Source organism: Gymnogyps californianus, chromosome 7 (assembly GCF_018139145.2).
Source record: "Gymnogyps californianus isolate 813 chromosome 7, ASM1813914v2, whole genome shotgun sequence".
NCBI classification, from domain to species: domain Eukaryota; kingdom Metazoa; phylum Chordata; class Aves; order Accipitriformes; family Cathartidae; genus Gymnogyps; species Gymnogyps californianus.
Window position 1 is genome coordinate 6,144,511 of NC_059477.1, and position 22,837 is coordinate 6,167,347.

At 44.1% G+C, this 22,837-nt stretch overlaps 1 protein-coding gene across 3 annotated transcripts in view; it reads right to left on the reverse strand.

Moving 5' to 3' along the window:
- UNC80 (unc-80 homolog, NALCN channel complex subunit) overlaps nt 1-22,837 on the reverse strand; it is a 133,366-nt gene that overhangs the window by 5,444 nt on the left and 105,085 nt on the right. For 2 of the 3 annotated variants that reach the window (XM_050900030.1, XM_050900031.1), the window contains 10 exons: nt 19,924-20,124; nt 17,393-17,516; nt 14,947-15,072; nt 12,951-13,074; nt 12,001-12,207; nt 10,285-10,469; nt 9,225-9,390; nt 8,159-8,338; nt 6,013-6,151; nt 3,915-3,971 (listed from right to left, as the gene is read on the reverse strand). In XM_050900030.1, the coding sequence (XP_050755987.1) occupies nt 3,915-3,971; nt 6,013-6,151; nt 8,159-8,338; nt 9,225-9,390; nt 10,285-10,469; nt 12,001-12,207; nt 12,951-13,074; nt 14,947-15,072; nt 17,393-17,516; nt 19,924-20,124 (1,509 nt within the window). The remainder of the gene's footprint in view (nt 1-3,914; nt 3,972-6,012; nt 6,152-8,158; nt 8,339-9,224; nt 9,391-10,284; nt 10,470-12,000; nt 12,208-12,950; nt 13,075-14,946; nt 15,073-17,392; nt 17,517-19,923; nt 20,125-22,837) is intronic. The other variant, XM_050900032.1, reaches the window with a different exon arrangement.

Below are 22,837 nucleotides of genomic sequence, written 5' to 3' on the forward strand. Positions count from 1 at the left end.
TTCAGTACAAAACACTTTATAGTGGTGAAACAAACTCATTTCACACACATCATGAAAACACTTTGAAAAAGTCATTAGATAAAGGGAGTACATGGACCGCATGAGGGCACAGAGGCTATACATGAGGAAAAAAATGATTCCCATGGAGTAATCTGTGCACTGAAGACAAACAATAGGCAAGCAAAAGAAAGGCTGGACTTTGTGTCTTCCTGCTGGAGTCTGGGATTTTCAGCCTGGCTTATATCATAAGTGAAATGAGTTTAGTGAGCTGGTGGATGTTTATTTCCAGTACTGAATCATTACACAAATTGGTATAATTTGGGATGATCTTATGAGCTGAAATTGCAGATATCTATTGCAGGCAAATGGTGGACCCGAGAGCAGCTGAGTTTTGCAGAGCTGCCTGCGCACAGCACAGTCCTGCTGTGGCTGTCTTTTTGCCTTCTATCCCCAAATTTTGAAGAAAGGAAGGAAAGAGAGAGAGAATCATAAAGACCACACATTTCAGATGAGTGAATTTTCAGATATAACCTTTCACTTCATGAGGGTTTGTGAGGTTTTCTTTTCACATCGAAGAACAGCACTGCTGATCTTGTGTCCATGAAAATTAGTGTGGCAGGCAGACTGTTGGTTCTGTGTAGCCCTCCCTTCCTCCTTTTCTGTCTCTCTCTGTTTACCAGACCTGACCAGGAGTATACTGTTTTTCTGGCAGCCCGTGGGACCCAATCAAGGAACACTGAATCAAATGCCATTTCAGCTGGCAGTACGTTCCCCTCCTGTGGCAATGTGATCGATAAGAAGGGATTTTCTGCAATACATAAGCCAGATTTATTTGGGAATAACAAAATGGAAGTTTTTCCTGCCCAACACAAAGATGCTCTGTCACTCTCTGAGTATCTCTGTCAGGGGTTTTATCTTCACAATAATGTTACTCCCATTACATAGTTAGGGCAGAGACAGGTGAGCAAAAGATCAAACCAACCCAACTTTGTGGAAGCATGTTGCCAGCACTACAAGAAAGGACAGCCAGTGCAGTCACACAGTGGGGGCTAAAAGAAACTTTGTCAGGTTGGCAATTATAACAACTGATGCTCATGAATTACAAGAAACCATGCAGCCAAAAAAAGAAAGGACAAAGAAGAAAACAAAACAGAGACAAGGGAAGCAAGGAGTTTAAATGTCTATTAAAAAGATGTACATGCTTGCCACGCCATTATGGTAGAACATACACACTTTGTGTCCCAAGACATCTGAATGAGAGGGTTAGTGGACAAAGGCCAGTGGAGAATGGGTTAAAATGTAGATGAACTCCAGCTCTTGTATTCCCAGACACGTCCTAGCCCAGTTAGTGTTAGATCTGCTACGCTTGCCCTGGCAATGTGAATTTACTCTGATTTTCCCTATTAGGCACCATTAAGCTAAGATAGGCATAATGACAAACATTAAAGGGAAATGTGTTTGTGCAACAGATTTCCATTACAGTGACTTCTCATTCTTCTTCCCCTCTGATTTGGGAAAATATCCTCTCCTCTCAGATTATAACCACAACAAATCACGATGCTGGACACATATGCTCCTCAGCCCTGTACCCCATGCTATCTGTTTACTTCTGAGCACTTAAATGGTATCCCCTTCCTGTCTTCCCTGCTTTTCTACATGGCTGGCTCTAATTGCTATAGAACAAAGGGAAACAGACTTTATTCTTTTTTGTTTTTGTTGCTATTTATTTAATTTATTGAAAACTCCTACCTTCCATAAGGGTCTAGTTTCCATATGATTTATTTCTTTATGTCAGTTATGACTAAACATCAGCTTTTGAATTCAGAAGGCAATCCTAAACAGTTGTTGTTACTGTGCTCCAGCTGAAATCAGTTATGTAAGAAAAACTCAAGCCTGCTTTATTCAAAACTAATGTTTCTGAATGTGTTCCTGAAACACACATTAATTCTGTCCTATGATCCCCACAGCACAATAAGCTCCTACAATGTCTGCTTTATTACTTCTGTCCTTTAGAGGAGGAATCTAATTTGCACATTTAACAATGCAGTTGAAACATCTTTTCTTCCTCACAGAACTCTAAACTAGCCTGTTTATAAAAATTTGCAGTATTTCCCTGTCTTCACTCTTTCTAAGGCTTTGCAGCCCTGATGCCCCTCCTTCAGATGTTAGTGCCTGCTCCTTGAAAAGAATAATAAACCTCAACAGAACCGACTCCCAAGTACATCTGTTAACCTTTTTGCCTAAGGAAATCTCTGTACCATAGAGCAAGGTGGAGGATAGTGTCCTGGTCCCTAGCGAAAATTGGTATGACAGAAATTAGTAGGAACCCAGTGTACAGCTGATTACATTTCAGGGTTCGAAATAAATTATTGCATTTGAACTCATCTGTTGACTTAACTGTCTCATATTCCTCAGCCTCACCACTGTTATTAGGAGTGACTCCCCCCCACTTAACAAGATCAAAACATTTCAAATTCAACACTAATGTAACCTGGTATCAGGTCATTATGGCTTTAACTCAGATACGGACTGTCTCCTTTGTCATCCTCCTCAACTGTAGTGAGTTTTTAGCTCTGCTTAAGGGACGGCATTTAACTTCTTCAGTTGAAGACTGCTGTTCTCTGTAGGCCCCAAAACATGCTCAGATGACCATGCAATCCATTTTGCTTTATCACAAAACCAGATAACAATATTCCTGTCTCTGCCAACAAACCAATGTCTTTTCCTAACGCCACTCCTACAGTAGCACCAATTAAAGACCGATCTGCCAAAGCAGGATTCAAGCACACAAGGGACACCATGAATCATGGTATGATCTCAGTGACACCACCAATGATAAACTCTCCATTTGTCAGCTGAGAAGAACGAGCAAATGAACAAAGCAGCCTGTCTCCCCCCTCAAAAAGCCACTACTGACATCTAAAACCAAGCTAACAAAATAGAAACCATTCACACAAACGCCTCTCAACATATCCACATCTTCAGCTGGTGTGGTAAAGTAATGAAATAGTGCGTTACCCTCCATGTTGCCAACGTAAGGGGCCGTGTTCTTCTGGAAGGAAACAGAGATGCTCTTGGGACTAACGACAGCTCTCTGACCTCACGAGGATGGGTTGAGAGGTGCAAGCACAGCAGCAGGACAGTAAGGATGATTAACACGACTGAGCTGGCCGTTAAAGGTGCAGATCTCCCTTCTAAGCTCACTCCTGACCCATTTGACAGGCACGGCTGTAACAGTGTTTGCACACAAACTCCCGTGTCCACAGGTAACAGGGAACAGCTAGACCTGAACTCCAGCACCGACGGGGCCATTTTAAATATGTATTAATGGTGTTCACCTACAAGCTTTCTAAGGTGTCATTTGAGAATTGGAAACACTTTGTAAAAATAACGAGAATTACTGTAAAGCATCCACAGAGAACTGTATTCCACAGGACTCATCATAATTAGTTTTATTAGTGAATATTAAAGAACACAGCTTGATATTGTTATTAAGTCTTTTGTGGTGACAGCACTGTGAGATGAATGGAAAAACAGATGTCTCTGTTTTATATAAGCCTCCAGACTAATGCTTATAACAGGCTACAGCTAATGCCTCGTGGATAATCTTTCTCATGCCTTTCAAGCAATTGCTAAACAAGGGGAAAACCCCGAGGCTAGCCAGCCAGACTGCTATTTCACTTGCTACAGCTTTTTCTTTCCCCTTCCCCTTAGCCTCCTCAAAGTTATTGGCAATCAAAGCTGAAAACTGAAGGTGGGTTGCTACACCTTTGACTTGCAGGCCTGAATATCAATGAGCCACAAGAGACAGAGATGGAGAGAGCAACAAAAGGTGAGGGGAAGAGACAGAGGAGATTGGAAACGGCTCGTTTCCCAGCACACACACTGACAGACAGGTAGTGTTAACACTGTACCTAGAGAGGCTGCCCTCAGTGGCCAGGCTCGGGGAGTCATCGAGGACATTAGGTTCACTGCAGGAGGGGCAGGGAGATTAAGAATTTAGGGAAAGAAAATGCAAAAAGCATGCGCTTGTCTCTGTTTTCAAGGGAAAAAATATCAAAGGAATAAAAAAAGTAAAAAAAGGACGGTAACATTAATTGGTCTCGCACGCTCAACAGCACATATATGACTCAGAGGAGCTGAAAGAACATCTGATAACAGGAGCAGTCTTTAGAGGGAGTTTAGACTACATAGAGACTTCTACATCTCTGCTGAGAATTGGGGAGCTGAGAAGTTCGGTAGGATGTGTTTCCACAGGAAATAAGGGCAGGGAACGGTTTTCAAAGCCATTTTCCTGCAGCATTTTCATTTATTTCGGTTCTGTTTACTTCTAGCTTCATAGAAAGCTTTTTTCTTCCCCCTTCCCCATGAGCCACTTCTTCCTGAGGGAGGGCTAATCTGTCTCCCACGAGCTATAGACCACTTTCCTTCTGGTACGACTCTAAGGACAAACATCTGGAAAACAAGGTCTCGTAGTGCAATGAAACTGTAACTAAACAGCTGGCGTGGGTCCTGGCAAACGAGTACACAATCACATTGCTTTTCTACACTTCGGCCATTCGGGCAGGAGCAGCCTTCTCAGCCCATAGGGAAAACATGAAAGAAAGCAAGCAGTCTGCTGGGCTACCAGCAGGAAAGCAATAATAATATTACTTAACATTAATTGGTTTACATTTGTGAGGCAGTCTGAAAGCCCAGAGACCATCCATAACTAAAAAGGGCATGACGTTGTGGACTATGATTATGCTTGCTGAGCTTTTACTTTCTCTACACAGATGAAAAGCGATTGTCCTGGTATACCATATACTTAAAAAGTAGAGAGCAAAGCTCTGTTGTAATTAAAGTCTTTTTTTTCTCAGCATCACCATGACTTGGGATTGCACAAAGCAAACATTGCTATCAGTCAACTGTGACTCTTATGAAGTTTATGCATTGAAGATGGTAGTGAAATATTGAGGAAAATGCAGTCTTGCATATTAATTTTTCAAGAAACAAAGGGACTGAATCAATTGAGTTCAAAAGTCAAATGAGTTCCTGTAAGCCCTTTTGTGAAAACTCCCAGATAAAATCTGTGTAACTCCTCTCCTGTAAATCACTTCTCCTATCTCTGCTGGTATGTACCACAGCTGTTACTTTTCCTTCATGTATCAAGGTTATTTCTTTAATTCCAAGCAAGACTGGGGAGGGAACAATGTTGTTTGATTTTCCAAGGCTAGTCATGAGATAATGTAGAATTTATTCTTTAAAGGTTCAAAGGAAATAACATAAATTAATCTGTCCATTGTCAGATATCCTTGGATAACTACGTCGCAGACAAATAAAACAATAAACATTGCTTACTTAGAAAAAAATCACACTTAAGTGCAAAACTTCTCTCTACATCTTCTAAAGATGTACATTTCCCGAAGTCCAATCTGTTTCTCACCGCTCCATGTTAACCAGGAATAAGGCATTCAAAGTTATTTCTATCAACAAGTATATTTCTGGTTTTAAACAGTATTAAATCCCATCTTTGAACTTGACATTCAGTTTCTGTGATGAGCTAGTTACTGTTCTAGGAAGGACACAGACTACATGGAAGAAAACTAAGTAAATAAACAGGATGCCTCTGCCCCCCTTCCCAGCTTCTCAGGATTCCTCCCCACTGCCTGCACAGATTGTGTACGGTCCCCTGGTTCAATGCATAACCCCCAAACCATGTGTTTTCTTTTTGCTATCCACAGTAGTAGCAGAAGAAAATAATAGTGCTGAGGGTTTCTGAAACTGTTTAAGAGGAAGGTTTCTGCGGATGACAGCTTGTTCTTATGGACCTTACACAACACAGATCATCCTGGAAAATCATTATTTCCAACCCTGCACCCTTGGTCCAACACTATTTCAGGACGAATAAATTTAGCGTCACTATGCTGGCACTGATTCTACTATCCCACATCTCTGATGTACACATAATATACCTGCGCCATTTCTGCTCTCGTGAATATAATGGGAAAGGTGAAAAGCCCATGTTGTTACCTTTGGCTGGGTAACATGCCCACCTCAGCCTGAGGTGCAGACACGCTGGAGAGATGGCTGGAGAACCGCCTCCTCCCAATGGCACCCATAAGGTATGCTTCTTGTTCACTTACCACACTGGGCATGCTCAAGGAGTCATCTAGAAAGAAAGAAAAAACAGGAAAGGAGAGGAAACAACCACCCCAAACCCCACCTACATATTTACAGTTGTCAAGAGGTAACAGGATGCCAAAGGTGTACCCAGCATTTACTTACCAAGACCCCAAGCCTACGAATTTGAATACTTCCATTAGATTTTACAGTCACAGTTCAGAAAGACATATGCATAATATCCTGCAGGATGAGGAACCCAGCACACATGGGGCAGGGATTTATGTACGCTTTCAGCTTATATGGCTCTCAGGAAAACGTGTTTGGGGAATTCAGCTTCCACTAGGGCTTAATTCCTGTGATTAATAAATTGTTTGTTAATATACAGTGTTTTCTGGCATAAATGTCCAGTTTGTAACTAGACATTTTGCTGGTGTGAAATAAACTGCTACTATGATATAGCAAAGCACTGTTACAAAAGATAAATACATAACAGCAAAATGCAGAACTGACACCCTTTAACACCCTTTGGGACACGCATTTTAAAATGGCACAAAAAATTGGATAAATTGACTCAAATACATCATACTGCAACTGAATTATGCAGACATTTGGATTGCGATCAGGACTGCTTGAAATTTTCAGTGCTGTTTCAAGTTATATAAAGTACCTGGAAAGAAATTACTCTGTCGTGGTTTTTACCACAACAACTTCTAATTACAAATAAACAAATAAAACAAAGGGGAAGCTTTGTGTAAATTTCTCTTTTCTTTTTGACCTTTTCCAATTGTGATATACTGAAACATTTTATGGCAGCATTAAGCCAAGGCAGGGCTGAGGCAATACTGCCGGAAGCAAATAGGAAGACAGCACTCATCGTTCCACAGAGTGGCTCATCATTGATCTGAGGCTGAAACCAGAGTTTGCCACAGTCAGTATCTGAGCAATGTATCAGCAGTACAATACTGGGTAGATTATACAATGTTTAGTGATGAACCCAGCTAAAATAAAGTTGGGCTGAGCCTGGAAAGTTTCAGGCTAACTGTTCTTTCCCAAAAGGCAATTCTGCTGTAACTGCATAGGCCTTTCTTTTGAGCCACCCATTTTCACTCCTTTTGTTTAATGTCTTTGGGGAATAGTCAGCAGTCCTCACATACAGAAGTGAAGCACCTGAGTTTCAGGCATTGAGGCAACCAACCGTTGCAGCACCAGAAGACAGTATCCCTGCTAAAGCAGGGGGAAGCCCAAGCCTGATGACATATGAGCAGAGTTTTCTACCCTGGCTTTCAGTGATGGACAACTCAGAAGCAGATGGACAGCTCAGAAGCAGAGAGAAGGCAAAATTCCAAGAATAACATGAAACTCAGCTGAAATGACAAAGCAACATTCAGGTCATTGCAAATTATTCCCCAAAAGATTCACCATCCCATTCCTTCTAAACTGGCACCAGAAAGCCTGGCAACCCCAGAACCTGCCAGCTGCCCAAAAGGGAGATCAAGGTTTTGTTGTCAGTAGGTTTAAGGCTTAATTTCCTCTTTGTTAATCGAGTGACACAAGCACACAGACATTCCACCCTGCAAAGAGCCACAGCTGGATCCCATGCAGCACAAGGACAACATATTCCACGTCGGAGCATCTGGACAGAAGTGATGAGCAGGAAGTACTAAGATCCTGCAGGAACAGGATCCTAACTACAGAGCCAGCCACAGCCCCTGCCTGCTGTCATGATGAAGGTCAAAGAGAGGACCGATTGCCAAATGCCTGGTCAGCACTGTGAGGATTGCATGTCAGCCCAGGTCTCATACACTAAAAATCTGCCTGTGCCCTTCCCTTTTCCTTACCCAGAGCTCAGGAGGGAATGAGGAGCTATGTAACGACCCAAGCTTTAACACCATGAACTGTGTAGCAACCACACCAGTTTCTTAGCCTCGTGCCCCTATGGGCCTTTTGTTCACAATGGGACAGGGACAACTGTCTTCCCCTCCCAGCTGTCCTCTGGAGCATCAAGAAAACATCTTCAGTGTTGGGGGCTTAGCTCAAATCAATAGCCACCTACTTTCCTCATCCTCCTCATCTGTGCGGCTCAGCGTGTCCTGCGAGGCCTGCTGGGAAGGCTCACTGTCCTGCTCCCAGACCGTGCCAGTGCCGGTGTTGGAGCGGGACATGGTGGCCAGGCTCAGGCGGTAAGCGGAGGTGGAGGTGCCCACGGTGCTGACAGATGTCTTCCCTTGGTAAGCTGTGTAAGAGTGGGAAAACGAAACCCACGTCAGTGATGGCACTGGACATCAAGAACCAGCCAAGCATTCCTGTCACATCGGGCACCTGATTCTGTCCTGACTAGTGGGGCAGGGGTTGGCAGAGGTGATAAAACAGACACAGCTGCCCTGGCTCACCTCATCTCTCCAAAATCTCTGTTTCTTATGCAGTCTGGTTTTCTCCCTTAACCTTATCACCGTATTTTCCAGATCAGCTTGAACATTTAAGAACAAGGCAAATTATTACCAAGGAAAAAAGGCTGAGGCGTTTTCTTTTGAATTTGTTTTCTTTTCTTAAGAACAAAGCACATAAAATCTCTTGCCATGTGTAAGCAGTGGCTGCCATCTCGTGGCAACAAGGGTGACTTACAGGAGAAAAGTGTCTCCTCATGCAAGAGAGAATTCAGTGCACCATCAGCTCGGGGATGCTGATCTGGACCTCACAGTAGAGAAAAATCAAAAAGAGACCAAGAGGAGAAAGGAGGAGACAGATCTGCTGCTGACAGACAGACGTTTCTGCACGAGCAGCTTTGGATTTACAGAGATGGAGGTAGCGGCTTGCTGCGTTGTGGGTTGGGGCTGCACAAGCCAGCTGTGACAGTGAGAGGTGGCTGCTGGGAAATAGGACTCAGACTTAGTGGAAAAAATGGGCACGACAAGGTGCATTTCACAACTAACCTGGACTTCTGTTGGCTGTCCAGTGGCAAGGCTGGGCTGGGCATAGGGCCTGATCCCGGGGCAGGCAGTCGGGTTGCGGGTGGATTACCCCATCCCCCTCCTAGGCAGCGGGCACGTCTGCCTCACAAGTTAATTTACGGGCGAGCCAAATTGGGCTGATGGCCCTTAGCTCTCCCTCCTCCTCCTTACCAGACCCACTGTGCACTGCCTCCTTCAGGATCTTCAGCTCATTATTGAATTCAGCGATGAGGGAGCTCTTGCAGAGCGGGCGCGGTATGAACCGTCTCTCCAGCTGGTCGGCAATGTGCTGTCGGGCAGTCAGCTCCTCATGGTTCTCAGCCGGCTGGGCCAGCAGCTGCAAAATCAGGACATGTTAGCGTTGCAGGGAAGTGATGCCCAGGGAACTGGGACTAGTCTCCAGACCAGCATGAGCCAGCAGACTGTCCTCTTTGTAGGCATAAGGTTTTGACACCAGCTATGAGGTTTCCACCTGCCTTTCAGGGACAACCTTATATTTGACTGAACAGATATCAAAACCTCACTGACATTGATACATGGGGATGAGGGCTTCCTTATGCTAAGCTCTACCCTCAGACATGAGACAGCTCCTTCCTCCAAGATGATTTAGTCTGTCCAAGTGGTGAGACACAGTAGGCTAAATAAGGTGGAGTACCATGTGCTAGTCTCCCTGGTAAGCAGGGAAGAGCTGTGATTAACTTAAGCCCTGGCTGCCTCAGCCTAGCAGCTGTCTGTCCATCCACAAAAGTCCTGTCAGAACCTTCACCCAAGAGATGTAAAGTGGAGTGGTCCTTCCTGGCTGATAGCTGTATTGACCGGCTCTGTGCAGAAGAGAGATTTCTGGAAGATTTCTGCCAACCATACCAACCCCCTCCTAGGTTCAAAGCATCCACATTACTTCCAAGTGCTTTGAGTGTCTTTGTTGCAAAATTAAGTCCAGATGCAAACCCTCTTGGTTGAGCCCGATAGTACTTTCCCATCCAGGGGAACTAAGACTAGTTATGCTCCATGGATCAGAGCTCCTGTATGACTGGCATACTCTTTAGTGTTGTCTAGGAAAAAGCCCTCTGATTTAGTTTCAAAGGGCTCTCAGGCCTACTAACTTCTGAAAAGTCATTCCCTACATAAACACACAGTTCTTCCAGGAGTGCTGTTCCTCTGTTCTCAGCAGGGGAATAAAGGATATCTTGCCTTCAGGGAGTGATCTATCAGGAGCCAAAGCAACTGTTACCTTGCACTGGATGAAGGGCCGAAGGAGCACAAAGATAGGGATCCGTGTTCGTACGATAAAGTCGAGGAAATCCCACAGGGCCAGCCCTCCCACCTTCCGCAGTGCCATCTCTTTGACTTGCAGGCTCAGCCAGTACCACTGGCTGTCCAGTTGGCGTTCAAAGCAAACAAGGATCACCTTCAGGGCTACAGGGGAACACACACCAGCAAATGGCAGTCAGGGATGTTATCAGTGTCCCTTACAAGCATTGAGGGAGGAACGGGGGGGCCACAGTGGGCACAAACCTACACAGGCATGCATGCATGCATGCACGTGCACATGCACACCCACACACCTCAGAGTCACAACTGTCTTTTCTATCAGTCTCCAAATGCTGCAGGGAAGGAGGGCAACCTTCTTATAATAAAGGCTTCAGGATCAGGACTGAGCGCCCCATTTCCAGATAAATTTTCCTACTTCATACCTAAGTTACTCTGTATTTTCTTGGTCTAGCTTCCCCTCTCCCTCCCTGCAGAGTTCTTTTGTCTTCCTGGAATTCAGATATTTTGAAAGCAGCTCAGGGCGGGGAATACAGGCCTGGCCGATCAGACAACCTCAAAAATCTTGATCAAGCATATCCACACAAAGAGTCACCCTGTGAGCACAATAACCTCCAGGTTATTTATGCGGTAATGAAAAGAACCTTTCTAGCAGTGCAGCTGCATGAGTCACGGCCAAACTGTAATCTAAACAAAAACACGGTCTGGTAAGCCAAGGACCGCAATTCACAAGAGCACTGCATTATAAATGGGGATGAACAGCGATGAGGTTCAAAACAATGCTCTATATTAAAGTGGGCAGTGACCAACAGTTAGCTCACAGGAGAGACAAGGAATCTCCCCCCTTCCATGCTCCCCTGGTCTAGAACAAACAGGGAGGCCTGGGAATTGTTGGGAGAAGGTTGACTACTCCATCTTTCTTGATTGGATGGCCAAGACATCTCAGCCATCACACATCTGTATCCAGGTTTGTTGGGGTGGGGGGCTAAATCAGTGGTGAACTGCCATTTTTTCATCAGTGTTACCCCATTGCTCAGGTATGGGTTAACAAAGACCTGAGTATAAGTCTTCGGATGAATGCCCTCACAAAATCAGAAACAGAGCAGCTGTTTGAAGGAGTGAGAGCTTTGAGACAAAACTCTCCCCATATAACCTGCAGTGCTGCTGCATCTCAAATTTGATTATTTTTTCTTTCCTTTCACCTGTGGGTCATATGTGAGAAAATATAGTACTACCTTGCAGCAGCATACAGTGAGCAGAGGGAATACCAGTCAGTAAGGACCGTGTGTGCGCAGGGCCAGCAAGCAGACAGACTGCATCACATTTCACCCTAGCTAGCCAAGGGCCAGTGAAACTGATATTAGGGGCTGATAGGCAGCCTGACTTGCCTTTTGTGGCTTCACTGCTATATTCTGGCAGTATGAAAACTGAGTGACTTCTACCTGTGCTGCAATCTCCTCCAGCTGCAGTGCAGACACTGCTCACGTTGCAATACATTCCAGAGAGACTCCTGGCTTCACGCTCTGGCCTGGCCCCTTGTTCGGGACAAGACCTAAAGCAGCTCTAAAGAGCTCAATTAGCTCCTGCCTGAGACGGTTTTCTTTGGTGCTGTCTACAGTCTTGAACACTCCATTTCATCTCTGTCTCTTCTCAGTGGTCAGCAGAAGCCATCACTCACCCAGGTAGGCAGCCTGGCTGGTGGACTCTGCGAGCCCTTCCCGCCGCAGGTCCTTCCCTGCATCCCCTGGGGTGGAGCAATGGGCAGGGGAGCTCTCCAGCATAAAATTCTTGCTGCGGGAAGTGCTGATGATGCGAGGTGGCAGGAGGATATTGATAACAGTCTGGAGCAGCAGCAGGACCTCAGGCTGCTCCAGCCAGGGGCTGTCTGAGATGCATTGGGAGGGGAGAGAGAGAAAAAGATCAGGCTACATCCCATCAAAGACACCCAAAAGATCCAGACCCTGTTCAGTTCCAAAATGGGGTGCAATCTCAAATGTCCCCTAAGCCAAAACTCCGTCCCCCACACCTTGTTATGCTGCTTCTCCTCCTGCAAGCAAAGGCAAAATTTATTTTAGCACCAACACAAACACACACGAACACAGAGCTACACAGCACAAAGAAATGTCCCATTCAGTGGTCTCATGATCTCATTTCCTTTTGACATTCCCCTCTCCCTTTACTCTTTGCTTTCATTTAGGGATTCACCAGTGATCACCCTCTACAGAAGAAAGCAAGGAGCAGGACTTGTGCCAGACAAGTGGCATGGATTGGGCAGACTGTGATCCACAGGGGCACACAATTTGTGACCTCTGCTCCCCTCTGTGGCTTCTGCTACAACAGATTTGTCTTGCCCTGCACTCCGGTTTCAAAAGGAGGAGCACATCTGTGTAAGACCTGACTCAAGAACCATGGCACAGCTGAAACAGAGAGAAGAAACAACAACAACAACTTCTCCCAATGGGGCTCTTTTCAGTCACGGACCCAAAGGGCACTTAGCTGACACACTGCCAGTGACAGAAAACCAAATTAAAAAATAAAAATAAAAAAAATCAACAGAGGGCAGGGAAAGTGCAAACATCAGTTGTCAGAAAAGGGGGAGAAAAATTCTTTTTGTTAAATTAGTCAGACCTTTTCTTCCAGATCCTACTGTGAGCACAAATGGAATCAGTAGGTTTAAAAGCATTCCTTCCCTTCTTTCCTGATTGGTGAATGGGGAGACGACATGGCTTAGGGGGAAATCTTCTTTCAAAGCCTGTGCAGTAATAATAAGAAAGGATTAAACGATTTCATCAGCAGATCACGCACACAAGTTACTGCAGGGAATGATGATCCCCCGGGCACCCTGTTTATGCAGTACAACACCAGCATTGATGACCTGGTTGAATTAGAAGCCCTGAGACCACTTAGTCAGGAGTAAAAGGAATTCACAGAGTAACATAGGTGTCACCTGCTCTTGTCATAGCCAAGATGTAAGAAGCCCAGATTCCTAATTCGTAAATATCATTAACAAAATCAGATGTATCCCACAGGAGTCAGCTGAGCGTTAGTCCTAAACTCTGCACTGCTGTGAATGGCATCAGGATCTGACCCAGACTACGGGGAATAAAAAAAGGAACAGAGGAAATTGCACAAATGACATAATCTTAATATTCTGCTGTCTGAACATGGAGGTTATTCCCGAACACATTTTTTGTTCTGCCTCACTTTGTGCTACCCAATCATCCTCCCTAACGCAAAGAATAAACTCCTGAAAAAGAAACAAAATGCACGTTTATTTCTTGACACAGTCAAGCCTAAATTGAAAGGTCTTTCATCTTCTTTAGAGGAGGTAATACAAATGACTGTCACTAGAACCTCTGCTCATTTACAACTTCCCAGTTGCTACAGACTTAGCTGTAAAATGCAACTGAACCTTGCAATCCCTCAAGCTTGCAGACCTGGGCTGAGAAATTCCAGGAGAAGATGTTGTCTGATGGAGTGTGAAGTACTTCTGTTTCATATCCTGCTGGAAGTATTAGGAATTATGACTACTCATGTGTTTTTCTGACATGTTTGGTTTTCATTACATTTAAAGCCCATGAATGAGTGAACAGGGAGAAGAGGATAATAAAAGTAAAAACTCCCGATACTTTTAAAAAAATGATTAATTTGGTATCTGGTTTTTAAAAAGAGAAACGATTTCAGAGAAGGTGAAGGTGGCCCTTTTTTTGCTTTTGATTAAAGAACCATTACCTCAGAGCTGGAAGAAATCTGACCTCTTTCTGTGTCAGTTGGTACCAAAAACTCCTTTTGTGCCTCATGGTCTGAGGGACAGCACTGTGTTTTGGTCCCTATAAGCCTTCCTTCCCAAGCTGCCCTGCTGCTCAGAAATACCTGCTGAAGTATTCAACCGGATGTGCCAATGCATATTTAAAAATGCAAGTTGGAGCTAGATTAGGAAATTTGTCCCTTCTTTGGTCACCATTCTGTCTGATTTCATGCCAATGGGGAGGGAAAGGGATACAGAGGCAGAAAGACTCTGTAATAGTTATGGCACTGCTATGAGAAAGGAATAGTGATGAAATTCTCCAAAAAGTCCAGGATGTTTTTTTTTTTTTTATTCTGGACAAGGATGCTATTGAGTCAGCAGCTGAAAAGCCAAGTTGCCCTGCTTTTTTGAGCTGGCACACCATGTGAGCAGCTCAGGTAAGAGCAGAAGAGCACAAACTCCACTCTCAGTTGCACACATGGTCCCACAGGAAAAGAGGTAGGGTTGCATGGACGTGACCCAAGCCAGGGCCCATCTCCCTGCGGCAGGAGGCTTACGCTAACTCCTTAGATCCTGCAGAGAATCCTAATGTGCTTGTCAGAGCCTTAAACAGCATCAATCAGCCGAACTCCCTGGACTTCAATGGCAGTGTTAAGCTGATGGATGCTTGCTGTGGACTTGGGCCCAACAGGTGAACTCTGAGCTCGGTTCAAGCCTTCAAAAAGAAAGGAGAATTTACATGTTGCTTCTCTTTCATTTTTGGTGTATGTTCCACAGTTTTTGCCCAGCTTTTGCAGAAAGAAAACAGAGCACCGATGAGTTGGTGTCTCAACCAGAAGCTATAACAGGCCTGGCCACAGGCCAGGGCAGACACACCTGTATCTGCAATGCTACAAGCCGGACAACAGCTGTGCTGAAGGGCAGAGGTGGCGAGAGATAAGGGCTGAGATGAAGAAGGGGTAATCCGTCAGCCACACTGGAGGGTCCTACCACTCCCATCACCTGCAATACAAACAGAGCACATCACCACAACTGACTACTTACAGTTTCATCCATGCCATATCCTCCAACGTCAGTGAAATGGAGGCGCCTTCCATCGAGCACTGAGTTGGGGTGGATCTAGGAGAACCAGCCCCCCCAGTGGTCCTTGCAGGAGCTGGGGCCAGTGAGGAGAAGGAGTTCCAGCAGGGAAAGGGAGGGGAGAAGAGGGAACCAGCAAGGATGGGAGGAGTGCACAGGTAACCTGGTACATTTATAAATGTACGCAGTACCAGCCCTGAATGACCAGCACTGGACCGGTGGAACAGTTAGAGTTGGAGGATATGTCATGTAACGACTGTAACAAATGAAAATATGTCATCAAAGCAAAAAGTCTGCATTGAAACTGGACATCTTTTCCCTTCTCTTGCTGATCTACTTGAAAAATAATGTCCTAAGTCTGACCCAAGCCGGGTTTTGTACAATGTTCAGATTCCTCTCAAACACCATCTGTTCTTAGGAACTCTTAAGTATGATTCATCTCACCTGATCCCAGATGTCTCAAGCAGAGTCACCTGCATGTGACCTGGTTGTCTGGAACTCCTTGAAATATCAGCACAAGAAAACAGCACTTCTAGGGGAGAGTTATTTGAATTGTTTTGGATGTGTCCCTCAGGAGGAATTAAATCACAGGCCTGCATATGCCTGTTTCTCTCCATGACTAGACACATCTAGATGACGGGAACAGGGAGAAGCTACCTGGCAGATGCCTAAGCTTAGGAGAGATGAATGCACTCTTTTTTTTCCAAATTCAGCCTGGGGAAAAAGGCAGTAAACCAGTTGTCTGCCAGAAAACCAAAGGACAATTTAGAAGGGGAAGAGGCAGAGCCCTTTCTTTATATCACTATGGATTATCATTTAGACATTTCCCCACCTTCCTGGCTGATCTCTTTTTGAGCTTCGTGATGCAACTGGTCATGATACAGCATGCAGTCAGGGGTGCTCCCACAGCTCACAGGGGCCATAGTTCTGACAGCTAAAGGTAAAATACTCTTAACAGTAAGAGTACATCTTTTCCTGGTGGCTCTCCCTGATGTTCCCAGCCAGCTGAATGTAAGCATGATGACTGCACTTCAGCACTGCAGAGCTTTCTGCTATTTTTAGAGCACTGGCTAATTCTCAATGCAGACCCTTTGGAGAGCTTGCTGGCGTGATTCACTCTGCCATGCCTGCCTGCCAAACTGCAAGTCCATTCTAAACTTGTATTTGAGCTAACTCTGTAGCAATCTCCCCATGTAGCAACCCTAAGTAGTCTGAGGGCCCAGATTTGCAGTACCTCCAAGTAGCTACCTCTGCTTGAACAAGGAAGAAGTCTTACGGACTCTGACAGGTTGGAGCTTCCCTGCCCTTGCAGCGATGAATGCTGAATGGACCTGAAGGACAGGAACCTGGCAAAAACTGATATTGCATTTTAGCTGATGATCCTTGTTTTTAAAGCCCCTCAGAGCACTGGTGAACCCTGAGAGGTTTTTTCTAACTGCTAGAAAAAATTCCAGCATTTGTGTTCTAAGGAGAAAATGTTATAAAACCCAATAACAATAAAAATGCTAGTGCAGCCTTTCCCCCTTTATTTGTATTTTTTCCACATGGAATGAAAGCATGCCTGTTTGTCTAAATGGCTGGAGTTACACTGATATCAAATTGAGGGTTTGCCCCCAGTGTAACAGCTGCAGAAACACTACAATCTATCACTGAATGACCAGACAGACTCCGTCTGTATCGTGTCTCTGTTGTAACACACTTAGGAGGATAAATTCTATTAAGAGTGGGATCTGAACATTGTACAGCGCAAACCTGTACTAGATCAAGCCAGGGACATTGCAAACAGTGGAGCGAATCCACCCATGTAAACCCTTCTAACTAGCCAACACCTGAGGGCCTCTGACAGAGCCATCAGGGTCCTTCCCCACTGGAGACGGTAGGTATCCCCAGTGCCACCCTCTCCCCGCCTCTACCAGGTGTGTGCAGTCTCCACCACCCCACTCTCCAACTTGCAGCCCTCAACTCTCAGCTCAATCTGGCAAAGGTGGATCTTCAAAGTGGTGCGTGGGAAGCAACGGAAATAAATCGCTTGACCACCGCTACCGGTCACTGTATCTCCCCATGCACCACTTCAAAAATGAACCTTGCTATCTCTAGTGTCACTTGCGAAGTCCCCTTGTGAGGGGTAAGGGGGACAGGTAAAATGACAGGAATGGGAATGAACTGTCATCTTCAGTCCAGAGAAGTCAACAGCAGGGGGAGGTTTAGCAAAGGTTCACGGGGTTGCCGCTCAGCTACTCACCAGATTGACACACACATTGATCAGAGACCTAAGGTGAGGCAGGAAGGATATGATTGGCTGCCTCTGAAGTGTCAAACAGACCCCTTCAATCAAATTGCTGGCAGGCTCCCACTCAACCTGGCGCCTGCAATACAACAGTAGGTGCCGTTAGCCGTGGGCCTCCTGTCCCCCACCAGACGCTTGCAAACACGGCGACCGACACACAGTGACTCCCACAGAGGAAACGTTTCAGACAGCAACGACGTCCAAGATGAGCACAAAGTGTGCAACAGAGAAAAGGTTTTACCCATGCAGCTCAGGAGAGCACAGAGCCACAGAGCACACTGGGCGTTTGAGAGAGATGAGAAACATAGCAGAGGGGTCTGCACTAGAGACACAAACCCCCTCACAACAGCAGTGGCGGATGAGCTGTGTTTCACTCCCTGACGCTTCCCTCCGACAGATGCCGAATGAAAGGGAGCCACCAGACAGCTGTCTCAGGTGTGCCTGTGTGGGGACAAGGTCTGCTGTGACATGCTCCCGACTGAGAGCGACTCCTCCATCTCTTGTGGCTTGTGGATGTTCTCACTGAAGGGAACAAACCCCATCAGCTGTGAGTGCCCTCTGTAAGCTACTTTGCAGTCTAGTCTGCTCTGCCAGTGACTCCCAGACACAGTCTGCCCTAAACGTAAACTGGTACAATCTTTACCTTTCTCACCCTGTGCAGGAGGGCCAATTCGTTCCCTACCAGGACCAAAGTCCTTCGTTCCAGGATCCTCTCTTCCCTGACACTTTGCTTTTTTCACCAGACAGCTTTCAGGGCTTGTGACAGATGCTGAATGGAGTCCTTCCTAGTCATAAGCAGACACAGCATAGGTGGTTCACACCCTTCATCTCAGGGCCTGATTCTTTGGAGTAAGTATACTTCTGAAGCCAGCATCTGACTGTACACTTATTGGGACAGAAAGACAAGGCTTGCATAACTTGTTAGCTCAAGACTAAACAATATCCTAGTCAAGCTCCTCAGTGAATTTCTTAGAGACACATGGGGGATCAAGTGTTCACTACATAAGTTCTTATGCAGACCAACATACATCTCATCTTTCAGCATGCACTGTTCCTAAATCTCCAGAATAGTAGTTTGTTCTTGTGCTTGTTCTTACGCATCTCCTGCTCCCCTCAGACACTGGTTTTGGAGTGGGGTGCCCACAGGAGGCAGTGTATAAGATTCTGATGTGAGTACCCCAATGGATGGCTCCTAGCGTCTGGCACCCAGCCCCATCTCTGAGAGACTCCTTGGCCCAATGACGTTTAAATGTAGTTGCTGCATTTGGTCCAGTGGCTTTGCTGTCTCTGTCCTTTTGTGTACGGAAGAGCAATTTCAGCCAGGCACAGGTACAGGCACAGACAGAGAGAATATGAAGGGAATTTTAATTTATGAGCATTCATTCAGCTTACACAAAGAGGAAAGATCTTCAGGAACAGGAAGACCCCTAAGCTGCCTTTGAGGCAGAAGAAAGCATGAGCGAGAAAAGAAAGAATGAGCGAGAAGCAGGCAAGACATGGCAAAGAATCAAACCAACAGGAAGGAGAAGCATCAAAATTTCTGCCTCTAAATTCCCTACAAGGGCAGGAGTTTCTTAAAGCAGATTTTTAGCCAAAGGAAAGTGACAGATAGTGATGCCAGAAAGAAGAAATCACCTTCCTATTATTTGCTCCATCTTAGTTGAGTACATATGATTCCTGCTGGGACCTAAAGTTTTGTGTCCGAGTCCTAAATTCTGATGTTCTCTAACATCTTTTGGCTTCTCAGCTGAGACTGCCAACAAAGTGACTGATTCAAGCAGTTCAATGCCCATGAGGGTGACTGAGACCAATGACTCTTTTTGCTCAGATCACTGAAAAATCCACAGGGCTGAGAGATTTTATACTACCCAGACTGGATTTGAATCACTGCCTCCAAGGTAGGAATGCTCCATATTGAATACTTCTTGAAGTTGTCAAAGCCTGTACCATAATGCTACTATGCGATGCACCAGGCTTTCACTAGCCACTGACTAGATGCAATCGATGCAGTTCTGTTCCCTTTACACTAAGGAGCATTCAGAAGCTACTGCATAGCTCCAGACTATTTTTATCTTTACAGAGAACATAACAGTATTTTCATGAGAAGGCATGCTAGAAATACTCTTACTACAGTTTAACTTTCCATTAAAAAATAAAATTAATCTCCTCAACTCACAGCTAAAATAAATAAAGAGGGTAGTGAGATGGTACAAATCTGAAGACTTATTTTGGAGAAAGAAAAATGAGATTTCTGGAAGTTCTCTCTGTAGTTCTTAATAACCATGCATTTCTTCTCTTGCTACCAGAAGACACAACAAAAATGTCAACATAAATGCACACTTACAGAGATAAAAACATCTGTTCATTTTCTGATATGTTGTAAAGGTTCACTGCAACATGACAGTTTTAGTTAGATGACATACCCACACTTCAAGGCTTGCAACATCAGAAACGGACCCCAGAGAGTTTCCATTATACCTGCTCACCTCAAAGTAGGCATCTTGTGAATTTTATTGAACATACGATCCAATCTCTTTAAGATGAGGATAAGGGCAGGTCTCACCGCCTCAGCTGTCCAGTCAGTGATGGGCAGCATCTCCATGATGTAGCGCCGGAGACCTCGGCTTTCCATCGTCTGCGTGTCATAAGGTGCCAGTTTCAGCAGAGAATGTGCGATTTCTGCCAATCTAAAACCAGGGTTTCTTAAGAGGAAAATCAAATACAACTTGCATTTTTCCACACATGCCAATGAACTAACAGATAAATCTTCAGTAGCCTAGTAAAAAGAAAAAGACGCAGAAGTCAAATGTGCTGCTATTTAAACTCTTAGACCCGATACCACAGTCCCTGGTCTGTTAAGATTCTTTTGCTAGAATCACTGTTTATATTTATGTACACGTGAATGGTCTAAAGAATATTTTTGCATTGATATTAAATGCACCAAAGGAACATCAGGAATCACAGATTTGTGTAGCTAAAAACAAAGTACCTGAGCTGTTAGTAAGATTACAACATTGCATGCCTGTGAAACACAGACCTGACATCACCTGTATGTCAATTAATGAGTGATTTGGTTTGGTTTTGTGCTTGTTTTTCAGTGTCACCACTTTAAGAGGTCTCACTGTGCAATTTTCAGGTGTTAAATTTTAAAAATAATGTGCTGTCCCATAGGTTTACAAAACATGTACTTTGTACGGTTACTCCCTGCAGCTTTGATTTGTTTCTCCTAACACCTCTACAGATTGTGTTGCTGTTGCTTCTTCTAACCCTCCCAGATGGCCTCACTGGTGGCATTTTCTGTATTGACTGTGAAATACCATGGCAACATTTAACTTACACTTGCAGTTTGACAAAGACCTACTGAAATACTTGAATATTTACAGTAGACAAAGACAAGTAATAAAGCTACATCTACTAATAAAAGCAATAGAAACCTGTATACTCTCTGAAACATCAATAGACTTTGTAGTGGATGATTACAGTACAATCCTATTCATATTGTGGGGGCTTCTTCTGAAACGCCTTCAACTAATGGAACGTATTTCTATTCTCTTTAAAATCTGCCTAGAAATATCAAGGGCAACGAGTTCCTCAGATTAACCAAAAGTGCTATAAAAGTGTTTCTTTGTACAGTATTTCTTTATTGTTACTTTTTACAACTACTTTGTCCTACTATGGAGTAGGTCTCTTTTCTTAAACACTGTGAAATTTAAATTATCATATAATTATGCTTCTTTCTGGCAATACAATATCAGTAGCACATAATGGTATATGAAAACTTCCTTATGCATTGTAAAGTGCGAGATCCATCTCATCCAACTTGAGACGTCAATCTCAATTAATCTTCTAGCTCTGTTCATGCAAACATAAGCAACCTGGGAAATTCTTATCTTCCTGAAATACTGGGATAAACAGCTCATTGGATGTGCATCTCCCTTTTCACTGAGTCCAAAAAGATCTTTATGACTTTTGCAGACTAAACATTTAACTTTTCAATGGCTAAAATTGGGTGAGATGAATCCTGTCTGAAGTGACTAGCATATTATCTTGTTTTCTGAAGTCTCTGAAATGGCATCTGTCAGCCTCCCAAGACCATGGCTGTCACATCACATTCTGGTAAATCTGCTCTCTACTTAGAACTAAGTTTTTTTCCTACAGCGGTTAAATCCTGTCAGTCGTTTCACTGATACTTATGAAATGAATTTATGTAAGAACCAAGATGATGTTTGCTTTTATTTAGGGCTAACTGTGATAAAGCAATTCAGGTTCCAACCCCAATAAAGCAGTTATTTCTAGCACTTTCCAGGAGACAGAGAATCAGAGCACAACTCGTTATCTTCTGCAAATCAATCCCTTAGTTCTACTGCTGTAACCTTTGACCGTGAAAGACCTTCTGTCTTGAAAAGAATGCAGTATTTGCCAGCTACTACTGTGTACTGTGACTCTGTTTCACAGAAATCTTCTCACAAGAAAGTGTCTTTCCAGAAAATATACCAATAACACCTTCTGTACATATGGATTTAAGTTTGTTAAACTTGTCTTTTAAGAGAGGGACATAAAATAGTTTAAGAACAATTACACTCAATTAATCTGGAATATAAGAACACGTAGAAATGAAATTCCCACATTACTGTTAAACTGCAAATACTTCTGGGTAGTACACTAGAGCATTCTTATGTTAGATACAAATGTAAGGCTAGGATAGTAAAAAGAAGCAAACCCCTTACTTTACTGCACTAAATAAAGTTCATTCATCAGACACATGTTCCTCACTCCCATTGAAATAATAAAAAAAAATCCCAACATGTCTAACCAAGGACATAATCTGTCCTGAGAATCTCACCTTTGTTTCTAACATAAGATTAAAGTTCTTATCTCAGGCTTCTATTGCTAAAAGTCATGGAGTTTGTAATGCAGCTAAACAGATGTATTGATTTCTGAGGCTTGTGTCCCTTGGAAAAAATGTAAAAGTGGCACTGCAAAAGCAGCCATGTCCATCAGGTTTTCAGTTTGTTTGCAGCCAAGCACTACATAAGAATGACATGCATCTGTGGAAACAGACCTCTCTTGTTTAAAATTACCCTCTAAATCTTTAAACATTTGCCAGAGGCAGGGAACAGCAACATTCAATTCATATGCAAACACACAAACCAAACAAAAAACACCTCCCAACTCCCAAAGGAATTTGGAGCATTTGTTAAACAAGACCTAAATTAATGTCAAACATCATTTTGTGTTCTATCCAAAGATCTCTAATTGTGACAGAATCTGCCAGCTAAGGGGCTTTGCCACTATTTTCAGAGCATGCATGTAAAAGGTAGAAGAGATTTTAGAGGGTTTTCGTTGGTCCAGGGGCAGGAACAGAGCTGGTTCAGTGCATTGCTAGGATCTGTCACCCTT